This window comes from Tripterygium wilfordii, chromosome 19 (assembly GCF_013401445.1).
Source record: "Tripterygium wilfordii isolate XIE 37 chromosome 19, ASM1340144v1, whole genome shotgun sequence".
Taxonomy (NCBI): Eukaryota; Viridiplantae; Streptophyta; class Magnoliopsida; order Celastrales; family Celastraceae; genus Tripterygium; species Tripterygium wilfordii.
Window position 1 is genome coordinate 12823534 of NC_052250.1, and position 12051 is coordinate 12835584.

The following is a 12051-nucleotide window of genomic DNA, read 5'->3' on the forward strand; positions in this document are numbered from 1 at the left end:
GGGCAAGAAGAAAGAAACCTGTTTTCCTTTGCTCCTTAAAGTTGTTCAAATTCTAAGTATGAAGTCACATAAATCATCACCAGCTCTCTTTAGAGGTGGAAACTGTTAGTATACTTATGTATAGGTTATGTGGTAATTGTATAACAGGGCACAATTGTAATTATTATATTCATTTGTACTTATAAATACATGGTGAAACCCTAGCAAGGGAAAGCCGACATTATTCATTCTACATGGTATCGGAGCCGATCTTCTAGTTTCTTCTTCGTCTCTTGTTTTTTTTTTCTGCTTCACGATGACAACTTTTTCACCTTATGATTCCTCTCTTCCTGCTACCACCACTGCCTCATTGTCCGTCTTGTCTGATGATTCTCTTACCAGTGGTTCGATTGGTCACTTGTTGTCCACTGACGTTTTGTCCAAATCCATCGCTCCCGGATCTTCTCTCTCGACTGGGCTTATGTCGTCTTCTTCTCCCTCTCTTGGTGCTGTTCCTTCTCATCCAGCGATGCATGTTAACAACATCGGTAACCTGGTTCGTGTTACCCTGGAGTTGGGAAACTATCTTCTTTGGAAAGCTATTTTCTTGAATGTTTTGAAGACCTACAAACTGAAAGTCATGTTCTTCAATCTGATTCTTGTCCCTCACAGTTTCTCCCTTCCACTGTTGATGCTTCTTCTTCTATCAATCCCTTGTACGATCAGTGGTGTCAACTTGATATGCTGATTATTACCTGGCTCAATTCTACTATTTCTATGGAATTCTTGCAACAAGTTTATGATCCGGCTGCCTCCTCTACTGCTCGCCAACTATGGGTGAGTCTTGAAAGTCTATTTGTTGATCAAGCTGCAGCCCGTGAGTCCCAACTTCAACTTCAGTTCACACAATTGGAGAAGAAGAATCAGTCTATGTCCGAATTTCTACAGGCTGCGAAAGTCATACGTGATTCTCTTGATGCCTTGGGTCATTCCATTCCCAATCATCAGTTTGTTTTACGCCTTATTAATGGTTTACCGGCCGAGTATGACAGTATCACGGCTCCGTTGTTAGCATCACTACCACTGCCTTCTTTTGGAAAGTTTCGGGCACTGATGCTTGCTTTTGAAGCCCGATTACTTGCACGCCAAGCTACTGTTTCTCCACCACAAAGTGCAATGTTTACCACTGCTACTACTTCTTCAACTGAGTCCATGCCTCCTACTATGACTCATCCTGCCTATGTGACCCAAACCGGTGCATCTCCGTCTCGGACTCGTGGTGGCCGTGGTGGACGACGTGGACGTGGTAGGGGAGGACATTATGGTCCTCCTTCCTGGCAGCAAGGGGGTCGAACTGGATCACCCCACTATTATAACCAGCCTTCATACTATACCTTTCGTCCTCCTTGGAACAACACCTCCTGCCCGCGTGGCACTTCATCAAGTTTTGGAATTTTGGGATCCTCCCCTATACAATGTTATTCTTGTGGAGGGTTCGGGCATAGGCAGAGACAGTGCCCGACTACTGTACCCGGTCTTGCCAATTCCACTACTCCTCCGGTTCCGTCCACCATTGGCTCCTATGCTGGTTCACTAGTTTCTCAACCTATTGATCCAAATTGGTATCCAGATACTGGGGCAGCTTCTCACATGACCAACAATGGTAATCTCTTTCCTCATGCTCCTTACAATGGTAGTGATGCTGTTGTTGTTGGTAGTGGTCAAATTCTTCCTATTGCTGCCACGGGTCACACTAAACTTCACACTCCTAATGCTACATTTTCTCTCAATAATGTTGTTGTTCCTCACCTAACTAAAAATTTATTGTCAGTCAAACAATTTTGTCGTAATAATCATTGTGTCATTGAATTCTCACCTATTGGTTTTTCTGCGAAGGATCCACGGACCCACCGAACGATTTTCAGATGCAATAATCCTGGTGCACTCTACCCTATCTCTCCATCCCACGGTCGTATTGGTGCTTCTCTTCCTGCTCTTGTTGCATCCTCGTTGTCTCCTCAACTTTGGCATCATCGTCTTGGTCATCCAAATTCTTCAGTGCTTGCCTCTCTTCGTCAACGTCGTCTTGTCAATTTTAGTTCGTCTTTGTCTCGAAACACACTATGTACATCTTGTCAATTGGGCAAGCATCACCGCCTACCCTTTAACAAGTCTGTACATGTGGCTAGTTTTCCTTTTCAGTTAGTCCATAGTGATGTCTGGTAGTCTCCAGTTGAGTCAGTCTCTGGTTATCGTTATTATGTACTGTTTTTAGATGACTACACCAGGTTCAGTTGGGTTTTTCCTTTGCGTAATAAATCTGAAGTATATTCAAAATTTCTTAATTTTCATGCTATGGTTTGTAATATTTTTCAATCCCGGTTGTGCTATTTCTTTGATGATACTTTTTTACAGATAAATTAATCATGGAATCTGACAAAACCAACCAACCAATTCTATAGGCATACCTTGTTGGGTGGCTTAATTGAGTAAGTCTTGCCTCTAGCTATAGCAAGAGATGTCTATATCAGCATTTGTTGCCAAGCAGAAAATTTCAACCTTTTTTGCTTCCTTCCACTGAATCCCCACCTTATCCTTCCCCCAACATATGTCAAAATCATCAAAAAAAGTCTTTACTTCCCAATCTCTTCAAGCTTCACTAGAACTTGCTTAATGTTGGGCCTAAGTGAAGGTGCAGGAGAACAACAAGCCATGGCAAGCTGAAAGAACTTGAGAATCTGTTCTTCAGTGGCCGGACTTTCTGCATCGCCAACATTGCTCTGAAGTATATCTGGATGATACAAGTCTGTAATTCTATGATCAAGAACGGCATTTCGCAAAGATGTTGGTAGATCAAAGTCTTCATCTGGGGTTGTTGGGTTTTCATTGATTGGTTCCTTCCCTGAAAGTATTTCCAGCAAGATCACTCCCAGGCTATATATATCAGTTTCCTCACATGCATCTTTCATTTTGATAAGTTCAGGAGCTTTGTAGCCCTGAGCAGCAGAAGCTTCAAACATTTCTTGGCCTGCTGTAGGATTCAATAGGAGATGGAAACCAAAATCTGAGATATATGGCTGGTGATTGCGATCCAAGAATATGTTTTTGGTCTTCAGATTTCCATGGATTATCGGCTTTTGCAATCCTGTATGAAGATGATCCAATCCTTTGGCAATACCAATGGAGATGTTGTAAATGTTGATCCATTTGTGAGAGTCAGCATTTCCATCTGCTGATTAAGAACATGAACTAATGTGTCTAGTTAACCAGTCAAGATCAAGCAATCGGATTTTGTACAGATGTACAAACTTAGTTTAATCCGAGTCGAAGGTCGGTCATCTGGACCGGACAAAGTTTTGTCATCCTTAATGACAATAGAGCAATAAAAAGGAAAAACAAAAAAGGAGAAAGCTTTGAACTCACCTCTGATAAATTGAGCCAAATTACCAGGCCTACAAAATGGATTAACAAGAAGCTTTTCTCCTCTGGGTCCTGCATAAAATCCCAGAAGAGGAACCAAATTGGGATGCCTAATGCAACCCAAGAACTGAATCACATCCCCAAACTCTTTCACTCTGGCAGTGGACGCTGGTCTCAAGAACCTGAGCAGCCTAACCGAGTTACTCCTCTGCAACAAAGCCTTGTACAGAGTTCCGTAGTTGGATTTCCCAATCACCTCTCCAGGAGCATCAAGAATGTCAGCGATTGTGAGGTCTTGGACGCCCTGGAAAGTCAACAAATCCTCACCCTGTGTCTCTTCATCTCTCTGTTTCTCACCAATGCTTTCCATGTCATTCTGGCCATGTTTAGCTCTTCGTTTATGCCAGAAGAAGACTAGTATAAGAACGAGAACAATAAAGAAAACAGTTGAAGTGAGTCCAAGTACTAGCTTAAGCATTGTGTCTCTCACTCTACAGTTCACTTTCTTGGATTGAGCAAGTGAGCCAAAACCCAGGAACCCAAGATCTGGGTTTGGTGTGTGAGATTGAAAAAATGATAGACTCTTTTCATGGGATAGTGGAATATACAGGACAAGAAGATAAAGATAAGCTTGAACTTTACACTGAAAATAGGCGGCTTGCCGTCTTCGGATCAAGACTCAAGAGAGGGGCTTTTGCAGAGAGAGGAGGAGAGGATCTGTGTACTAGACATTTTTTAGTCTAGACCTAGTAAGACATGCTTAGGCATGTGGGTTTTTTTTTGTCTCTTCTGGTTGTGTGGTTTCAGGTCCAAAAATGGAAGTTGTTGCATTAGCCAATGAATACAGTTTCTTGAAAATGAAATACCATCCAATCCATAAGGTATTGGAGATTTATAGGTTCTTTTGGCTTTTAACAAATCACTATATCAGACTATGACAGGGTACTAGATAGAGATCCAAGAATCCAGTTTTTTACTAAAATAATATTTTATTTAAACATAAATACCAGTTTGTCATTTGATGACAATTTTTCACCAAAATAACACTCAAGCTCCCTGGTCATGGATAGCTCGTGCAGGTTAAGTAGTGAAAATTGCCCTATGAAGACTTGTTTTGCACTACAGCTCCGGTGAGTCCCCTTAACCAAGCCACTGCCTATAAACCTCCATCTCATTCTTCAATAGGTACTCATTAGAGGCTTGAAAGTTTACGGTTTCTTGTTCTATTACAAATATACTCATCATTGAGTATAATACACAGCATTTGGGCCTAATTTCTTTACAAACAAACACATAGAATGCACATTTCATCAAAATTATCTACAGTTGGCCATTACAACTACAATCATGTCCAGCTTAGCATTCATCCATATACAATAACTTACCTAATAAACTAGACAAATATACAATTTAAGAGTTTCATTCAAGAAACTGACAGAAGCATTCCACCGTGTTCTGCCAAATAAGGAATGAAGGGGCTGCGGATGTCATCAATTTCTTGACTTCCAGTCCATGATTGCAGAAAGTAATGTACGATTAGGTAATAAAACCTTATTTGGCAATGGCAGATTTGTTATTGGTGATTTATCGTCATCCGTCAGCCATTGCTCGATTGCTTTGCGGTCATAAGTGTATCCATCTGCAGCAACACAGGGTTCGTTCATGACGTCCTGTAAAAGATGCAAATAGTTCACTGAGTTCAGATTAGTATTACACAGTTTGCATCTTGCAAGCAGTAGAGAGTAACTTTTCACAGTTGTCGAATCATGCATCAGAAGGTTATTTCTTTTTCTTATCCATGTTTTACATAAAAGATAGAATTGTGTATTGCCAGTAGAAGATAATTTGCGCATACCTTAAGTATTGGGCAGATGAAGTGGTTTGGAGGTAAGGGCTGAATGCGGGAAAATGAATCTCGGGCTCTGTCAGCGAGCTCCTTTAGGCGTTCCAGCACAGGAAGTACCTTCTCCTTCAGATCGGGTCTGTCTCTCCGTCGAAGCTCTGCACAGTTCAGCCCCAACAAGGCTAATTCCTTGGTTTCCTCAATTGGCCAATTCCCAGCCTCTGAATCTAAAATCGTCACTAGCTGACCATCATCAAGTGCTGTTTCCACCTTGTCTGTTAGTGCTACTGCTGGTTTTGCAGTCAACAACTGCAAAATTACCATCCCGAAAGCGTAAACATCAGATTTTGGAGAAATCAAACCGGTTCTCTGATACTCAGGATCTATGTAGCATAGTGTCCCAGCAGGTGCTGTGTCTTTGAACATGGTGGACACATGGGAGGAATCTGAATTAAGCACCATTGAAAGACCAACGTCGCCAATTTTGCTCACAAAATTGCGATCAAGCAAGATATTTGCTGGCTTTAGATCGCGGTGAATGATTGGTTTTGGCTTAGAGCTGTGAAGAAAAACAAGGGCAGATGCCACCTCCCAAGCAATCCGATATCTCTCGAACCATGGGATGGATGGTGTACTATTCACGCGAAACAATCTATCCTCCAAGCTTCCATTCTCCATGTATTCATAAATTAGGCAACCACGATCAGGACACGCACCAAGTAGAATAAGCAAATGCGGGTGACGAATTTTGCTCAAGACTTCAAGCTGCAAGTAAAAAGAAAAGAAATGGTAAATCTCAAATAAATACAGGTTAAGAGTGACTCCAAATCCAAAATACCCTACTTGGTTTCTTCTATCAGAATAAGAGTGCATTAGCAGCAGGTAACAGGACCGCACTCATTATTAACATGACATTAAAGCAAGCTACACTTATTTTGATTTAAGGTTAGTTTTCAATTTAAAATGGGACGTGAATTTCAATCTGTGCGATAAATGTCCATACCTCCTGCTGAAACTGCTTATTATTTTGATTCTTGTTCGAATGGAGAACTTTCACTGCTGCAGTTGTCTGATGCAAACTGCACTTGTAGACGGTTCCATATGCTCCCATTCCAATCCTAAGGCTCTCAGAAAATGACAATGTGGCAGACACAATTTCTTCCCATGCGAACTTCTGGTACTGGTGCACAGGACCCACAAGAGCTTTCTCAAGCTTTTCTCTCTCTTTGATATCACGTAAAGCTTCCATTTCGATTTCCTGCCTCCGTGAAGCTTCTTTTTCAGCACGTTCTCTCACATTGTCTGCATCAATTTTAGCAGCTTCACACCTTTCCATCTCTTTTCTAGCTAATTCTCCGGCCTCCTCCTCTTTGTAAGTTATCTCCTTAAGCTTCATGGCTTCCTCTGATCGGCGTTCATTTAGATTACTTATCTAAGGAAAAGCATTGGCTTGAACAAATTAATTTAGTCAAATGATCGGAAACAAAGAGGATTCTAGACTGGACCGTGGCCAATTGCATAAAAAAATTAGAAAGTTCTTGACATAACAGTTTGAAACATCAAATGAAGAAGTTTGATTATGATGTATTTTATTGTTCTTATTCAATATTTATGTGAAAAAAAGAGAGAGGACGGGAGGAAAAAAAACACAAGGGGAAATAAAAGGGAAAAAAAGAAGTTAAATGACAATCCCTACAATCATCAGATCCAAGATCATATATAAAATTTGAATTGACAAGATAGCATCAAGGATACCGAAACTAACCTTTCGAGAAGCATCAAGGGTCTCTCTTTGAGCAACTGCATACATTCCTCGAACATGTCTGAGTTCAATCCTTAGCTTTTCTAGCTCGAAATTTATATCTACCTGCTCAAATGGCCAAAAAATACTTCAGTGACAAGTCAGATGCATCGTATTTACCTACCAATACAAGATACCAGTCTCCTCTAGAATTTTAGCAGAAATACATTATATTTTCAGAAATGATTGTCCAATGGTTAATTAACGCGAATTTCATTGAGAAAAAGTGCTCCATCGATAGACTTGTGCATTGCATGATATTTGATAATTTGAATGATTTAATTTTCATTATATACAAGCCTTCTCGCCAGCAGAGGTCCATACTGAAGGCAATATCGCACACAAGTAGAGAGAACACACTTACAGAAACTCAACTCACCCCAGACGACTGTATCTAGAGAAGGGAGCACTGCAAAAGCCGAACATGGTAAAATACATTGTTCTTCTGGTTACATGTATTGGCCAACACCTACCTGGGTGTCAGATGAAGAATACTCTGAATGCACATCTGAGGTAGAAGCTTGATCAGATACATGAGATTGGCTATCTTTTAGTAAGCCTTTGTAACTAGAAGTCCCACCGATTGTATGCTCAATATCTGAACTGTATACACACAAACTTGTTGTATCCCTCCCTTCTTCAATATCCATAGACGGAATTCTTGAATGACTGGTGTCAATTGAACTTGCTCTTGAATGAAGAAGATTCTGGTTGATAGCTGAAAGAGCATGGAATCGCTGCATTAGTAGGGAGGGCGAACAGAAATAAGAGTATGAACCAACTGAGACAAGTTCCGTTTACCCAGGAAAAAAAAAAGTCACATTAGACTTCTTCCAGATGACACTATTTCTTCAAGAAAATCATCAGCCTCAAATTAAAGTACCAGCCATTCAAACCATCACATTATGAGTCGAACAAACAAATTCTTGACGTGGTATATCACACATAACAATCACAAAAATAGAATGATGGAAAGGACATTAGCAGAACAAACTGTAGTAGGCTGCAGCACTATATGCAGACTTTGGTTATACAAAAAAAAATTGCAGCACTACGCCTTTTCAGCAATGGTTTGGACTTTGGAAGGGTATAGATTATAACACTTCTCTCAAAGAACAGGTAAACTGGACATCTGATTCATGCTGAAGGTAATAGTTATCAAGCTTTCACAAGAAAAAGTAATAAGAAAATACGAACTCTAATTAAAGATCTTATGGTACAATAATTGTTTGTTTTCTCTAGGGATGCATAAACAAGGCTGCAAGCAGCAATACAACCAATCTTTATTCTGTGCAAATTAGATTTTCAACCTTGTTATTACTCGATTCACTAATAGGAATATGCAGGCCAATGTTAGGTATAGTCACCTGTTTGAGAGCTACAAGTGTAACTTGATGAACTATTGGCTGAACAACTTGTTTCACTGCTGTCATCTTTAATGCTTGCATCTATCTTTAAATCAGATGGCCGGACAGATGACAGTTTCCCTTTTGAAATAGCATAGACTGTGCAAAAGTTTGGAGAGCACGCCGAGATCCTTGATGACATATTATGTCTCTTGACTTTCCTACAAAACCACCCTCACTAACATGAGTGAACATGATGCAGTTGGAAAATGATTTGCACACCAATAACTTTTTCAAATACCTTGCGAAAATGCCACGAGCAGAAGCTCCTATAACGAGCTTCGTGATATTGTATTTTGCAACCTCCTGTGCAATTGCATTAGCCACATCATCTGATACAACGACTACAACATCCACCTGCACCTAGAGCAAGAACTGATAGAATGTGAGTACTGGCTTTACAGGAGTCATTTAGAACAAAAAAACCAACAGCATTGAAATAGTAAGTTACAGCAACCTTCCTCTGACCACACATTTTCGTGTAGGGAAGTAGCAATGCACTTGTTTTCCACTCCACTTCCCTCTTATAAGCAGCTGCTATTGCTACATCTTCTCTTACATGTGAAATAGGAATGGAATTTCCCACTGGAAAAAAAAAACATCGTAAAAAGGATAATGAAAACTATACTATCTATTTATCGACATAAATGATTTCTAATACGTTCTGCCTATGCTACACAAGTGGAAGAATTTTCCAGGAATCAATGGTTCTTATTTTTCCCTATCAAACAACTCAAAATGGAATAGCTTACTTAGTGTTGGGACTGAAGTGATCTCCGGCCGAACGTGTATCAACTTAAACACAACATTTCCCTCAGTAACGAACTTCTCCAATGCCCATTTCACGACATACTTGCTTTCTCTCTTTCCGTTGATAGCAATTGCAACAGTCAGAGAAGGGAGACATGGTTCGAAAAGTTCGTCTGCTTCCATAATTTAATTTCCCTCCATTGCTAATGGTCTGTTTCATCAATGAAGAAAAACAAAACCAGGAAATCAATTTCAACTGCTAAACCATATCCTAACCCAATTAGATTAGGGTTTGCACCACAGCAGTCTTCATCAATTCCTGAGGAATGAAAAATCATACTTCCTCTACGTTGTCAAGACTCCGTATCAAAATATTAAAAACCTAATAAATTCAACAAAACCCACAAAGATTCAACCTTTCATCACTTGAAGTTCAAAAGTCAAAATGTGGAAATTTCTCTTTAACAGCAAATCCAGCATAAGAGACCCCCACAAGTAGTTGAAAATCAAATAACGAGAGAAAAATTCTCAGAAAGGAACCAGAGGGAGAGGTAATGGAAATAGAGTCGACAATTTCCTTATTACTTACATTTGACAAATAAAATCTACACGCTATTCTCAACGATACCCCACAGAATTCTGATAAACAACAAACTATTTTCCAGGGAAATAGAGCAAGTAAAACATACCTCAACGGTTCACAACTTTGACTTCTTTAGCTTTCCTAAGCTTCACCCACCAACAAATAAGCAAAACCCATTATTCCTTCTCTATCACAGAATAAAAAAATCTGAACTTTCAAAGAAATTTCGGCTTAGGATGTCTAACCGTAATCAGAAGAGTTTGGTCAGCGGTACAGAAACGAGTGACGCAAAACAGAGGCCCCACGAGTACGATTTTGGTGGGTAACAACCGTAACATCAGAGGTCAGTCACTCCGCCGTTCAATGTATTGCACACCCTTTGAATGCGAAAGCGAAAGCCAAAGCCAAAACGAAAACGACCACTTTTATGGGATCTTTCTATTTATTAACTACTAGACACTGGTAAGTATTTTAAAGGTGCGGATCTTCCTTAATTATAAAGAATTAAATTAGCCTTTCTGGTTTAGTGGTTTGTGGGATGGTTTGTAAAGCCAAAATGGTTAGTTTATTGAGCTTCTTTGCCTGTGTTGAACGTTGACGTTAATTAACAATAATTTACTCCATAATTTTTTTTTATTGTAAGTAGTTATAATGGTTGTTTCTGATCAATGATCATAGTCGCAGCAACGGATCAACTGTTGAAATATTGATATTTCTCCCCGGGAATTTGAACTTTATTACATGAATATTAATGCTTATTAAATGAATATTAATGAAAAGTCTTTGTGATCCCACAAGCCAAAGGGGTCGCCATCAGTGTGTAGAAGTTGACCCATTCTCGAATCGTTTAAAATCTCTCCTTTTTTTTTTTGGGAAATTTTAATTGCACATTACTAAAGAACTAATTTTACACCAATTTTATAATTTTTTAGTTTTCCATAGATATCTTTATTTAGAATGATATATTAACTCTTAAAATAAAAATTAAAAAATATATATATTTACAAAGCAATATCAATTTCATTGAAAAATCGTAGAAGAAGATGATGAGCTATAGAAGGATTATACGAATAAATATCATGTACAACATCTCAAAAAACCGTTGTCATCAATAAAAAGAATGATCATGTAAAGAAGTAAGTTTTTAAAGGTTTTTTTAGGTTCTTGTACGATCCACAAACACTCACCGTTTTTTTTATAAAAGAAAAACAAGAGATTGACCCTATTGATTTATGGAGAAAAAATCGGATTTGAATGGCTGATTTTCACTCCAATAGTTTTTAACACAAAATAAATACGTGGAGTACATTCATACACACTCATTATTGCTATGTAACAATTATCTTACTCGATTGGAGAGATTTTTTTTAAAAAAAATTTTGGATTGGATAAAGATGCGTGATCTGACCAAAAGCGCGTTTGAAATGGAAGGGGGAGTACAAGTGGGAGCTGCTTTAGCTTTCGCGATTCATGAATTTTGTTGTATCATCATCTCATGTGGTTGTTACATGCATATCATTAATGTATAGATGACTTTGGACTCAATTGACAAACCACAGATGAATTTGCTAAAGGAAGATTGGGGATAGCTTAGTTGGTTATATCTCCATAGTACCTATTGGTTTACGGTGTTCAAGGTTGGGGGTTAGGAGCAATCAATTGTGATTTTTTTTTTTAAATCTTAGTTCCGTAAGTTTGTCCCACTTCTATACCCTTACTCATATGGACTTTGACACAATCTTACTTGTTACCAACATAGTGCGGACTGACGATCCGAAGTTTACGCCCACTCAATTATCCTAATGGCACATTAAGTTAGGTGATTCCTTGATTAAAAAAAAAAAAGGTTTTGACCCAAACCACTTAAGGAATTGACCACACTCTGAGCCCTATGTCAGTGTGACTTTGTCCTTCTAAAAAATGTATTAAAAAATTAAAGTGTGATAGATCCATTTCCACAATTTGAGGTATTATCCTACCTTTGGCTCTTGACTTGACTTTATCCTTTTAATAGACACCTCAAACGTCATTGTTATGTTGAGTCATATTTATAAATCCGATTGTTTTGAGTTTCACCGAATGATGTGACACTTTTAACATTCCGCAATGTTGTACATCTCGAAGGTTTAGAAAGTCATATAAAACGGCGGTCACAAAGTTATGACAATCTAGTGCGTACTTAATGTTCAACTTGGTTCTTAGAAGGTAACCAATGAATTTGTGGGCAGCTTATTTCTCCCGACATGACATCATGGGAATTTTTTTTTAT

The 12051-nt window shown here is 38.9% G+C and overlaps 2 protein-coding genes across 6 annotated transcripts; both read right to left on the reverse strand.

Annotated features, from left to right (window-relative positions):
* Positions 1-2369: 2369 nt before the first annotated feature.
* Positions 2370-4150, reverse strand: LOC119986059 (putative kinase-like protein TMKL1). The gene is made up of 2 exons (XM_038830602.1): positions 3403-4150; positions 2370-3208 (listed from the first exon to the last, which is right to left on the reverse strand). The coding sequence occupies exons 1-2, from the start codon at positions 3875-3877 to the stop codon at positions 2613-2615; spliced, it is 1071 nt and encodes a 356-aa protein (XP_038686530.1). The 5' UTR covers positions 3878-4150; the 3' UTR covers positions 2370-2612.
* A 526-nt stretch (positions 4151-4676) lies between these two features.
* LOC119986328 (U-box domain-containing protein 35-like) lies at positions 4677-10180 on the reverse strand. Of its 5 annotated transcripts, none has more exons than XM_038830922.1 (11): positions 10028-10180; positions 9889-9928; positions 9202-9410; positions 8907-9034; positions 8691-8806; positions 8411-8610; positions 7517-7836; positions 7008-7109; positions 6246-6674; positions 5255-6007; positions 4677-5069 (listed from the first exon to the last, which is right to left on the reverse strand). In XM_038830922.1, exons 3-11 carry the CDS (start codon positions 9380-9382, stop codon positions 4890-4892), a joined length of 2409 nt encoding a protein of 802 aa, XP_038686850.1. In that variant the 5' UTR covers positions 9383-9410; positions 9889-9928; positions 10028-10180; the 3' UTR covers positions 4677-4889. The 5 variants fall into 5 exon arrangements, with proteins under 5 accessions (XP_038686850.1, XP_038686846.1, XP_038686847.1 ...); XM_038830918.1 differs by having other exon boundaries at positions 8691-8812; XM_038830919.1 differs by lacking the exon at positions 10028-10180 and having other exon boundaries at positions 8691-8812; positions 9889-10017.
* Positions 10181-12051: the final 1871 nt, after the last annotated feature.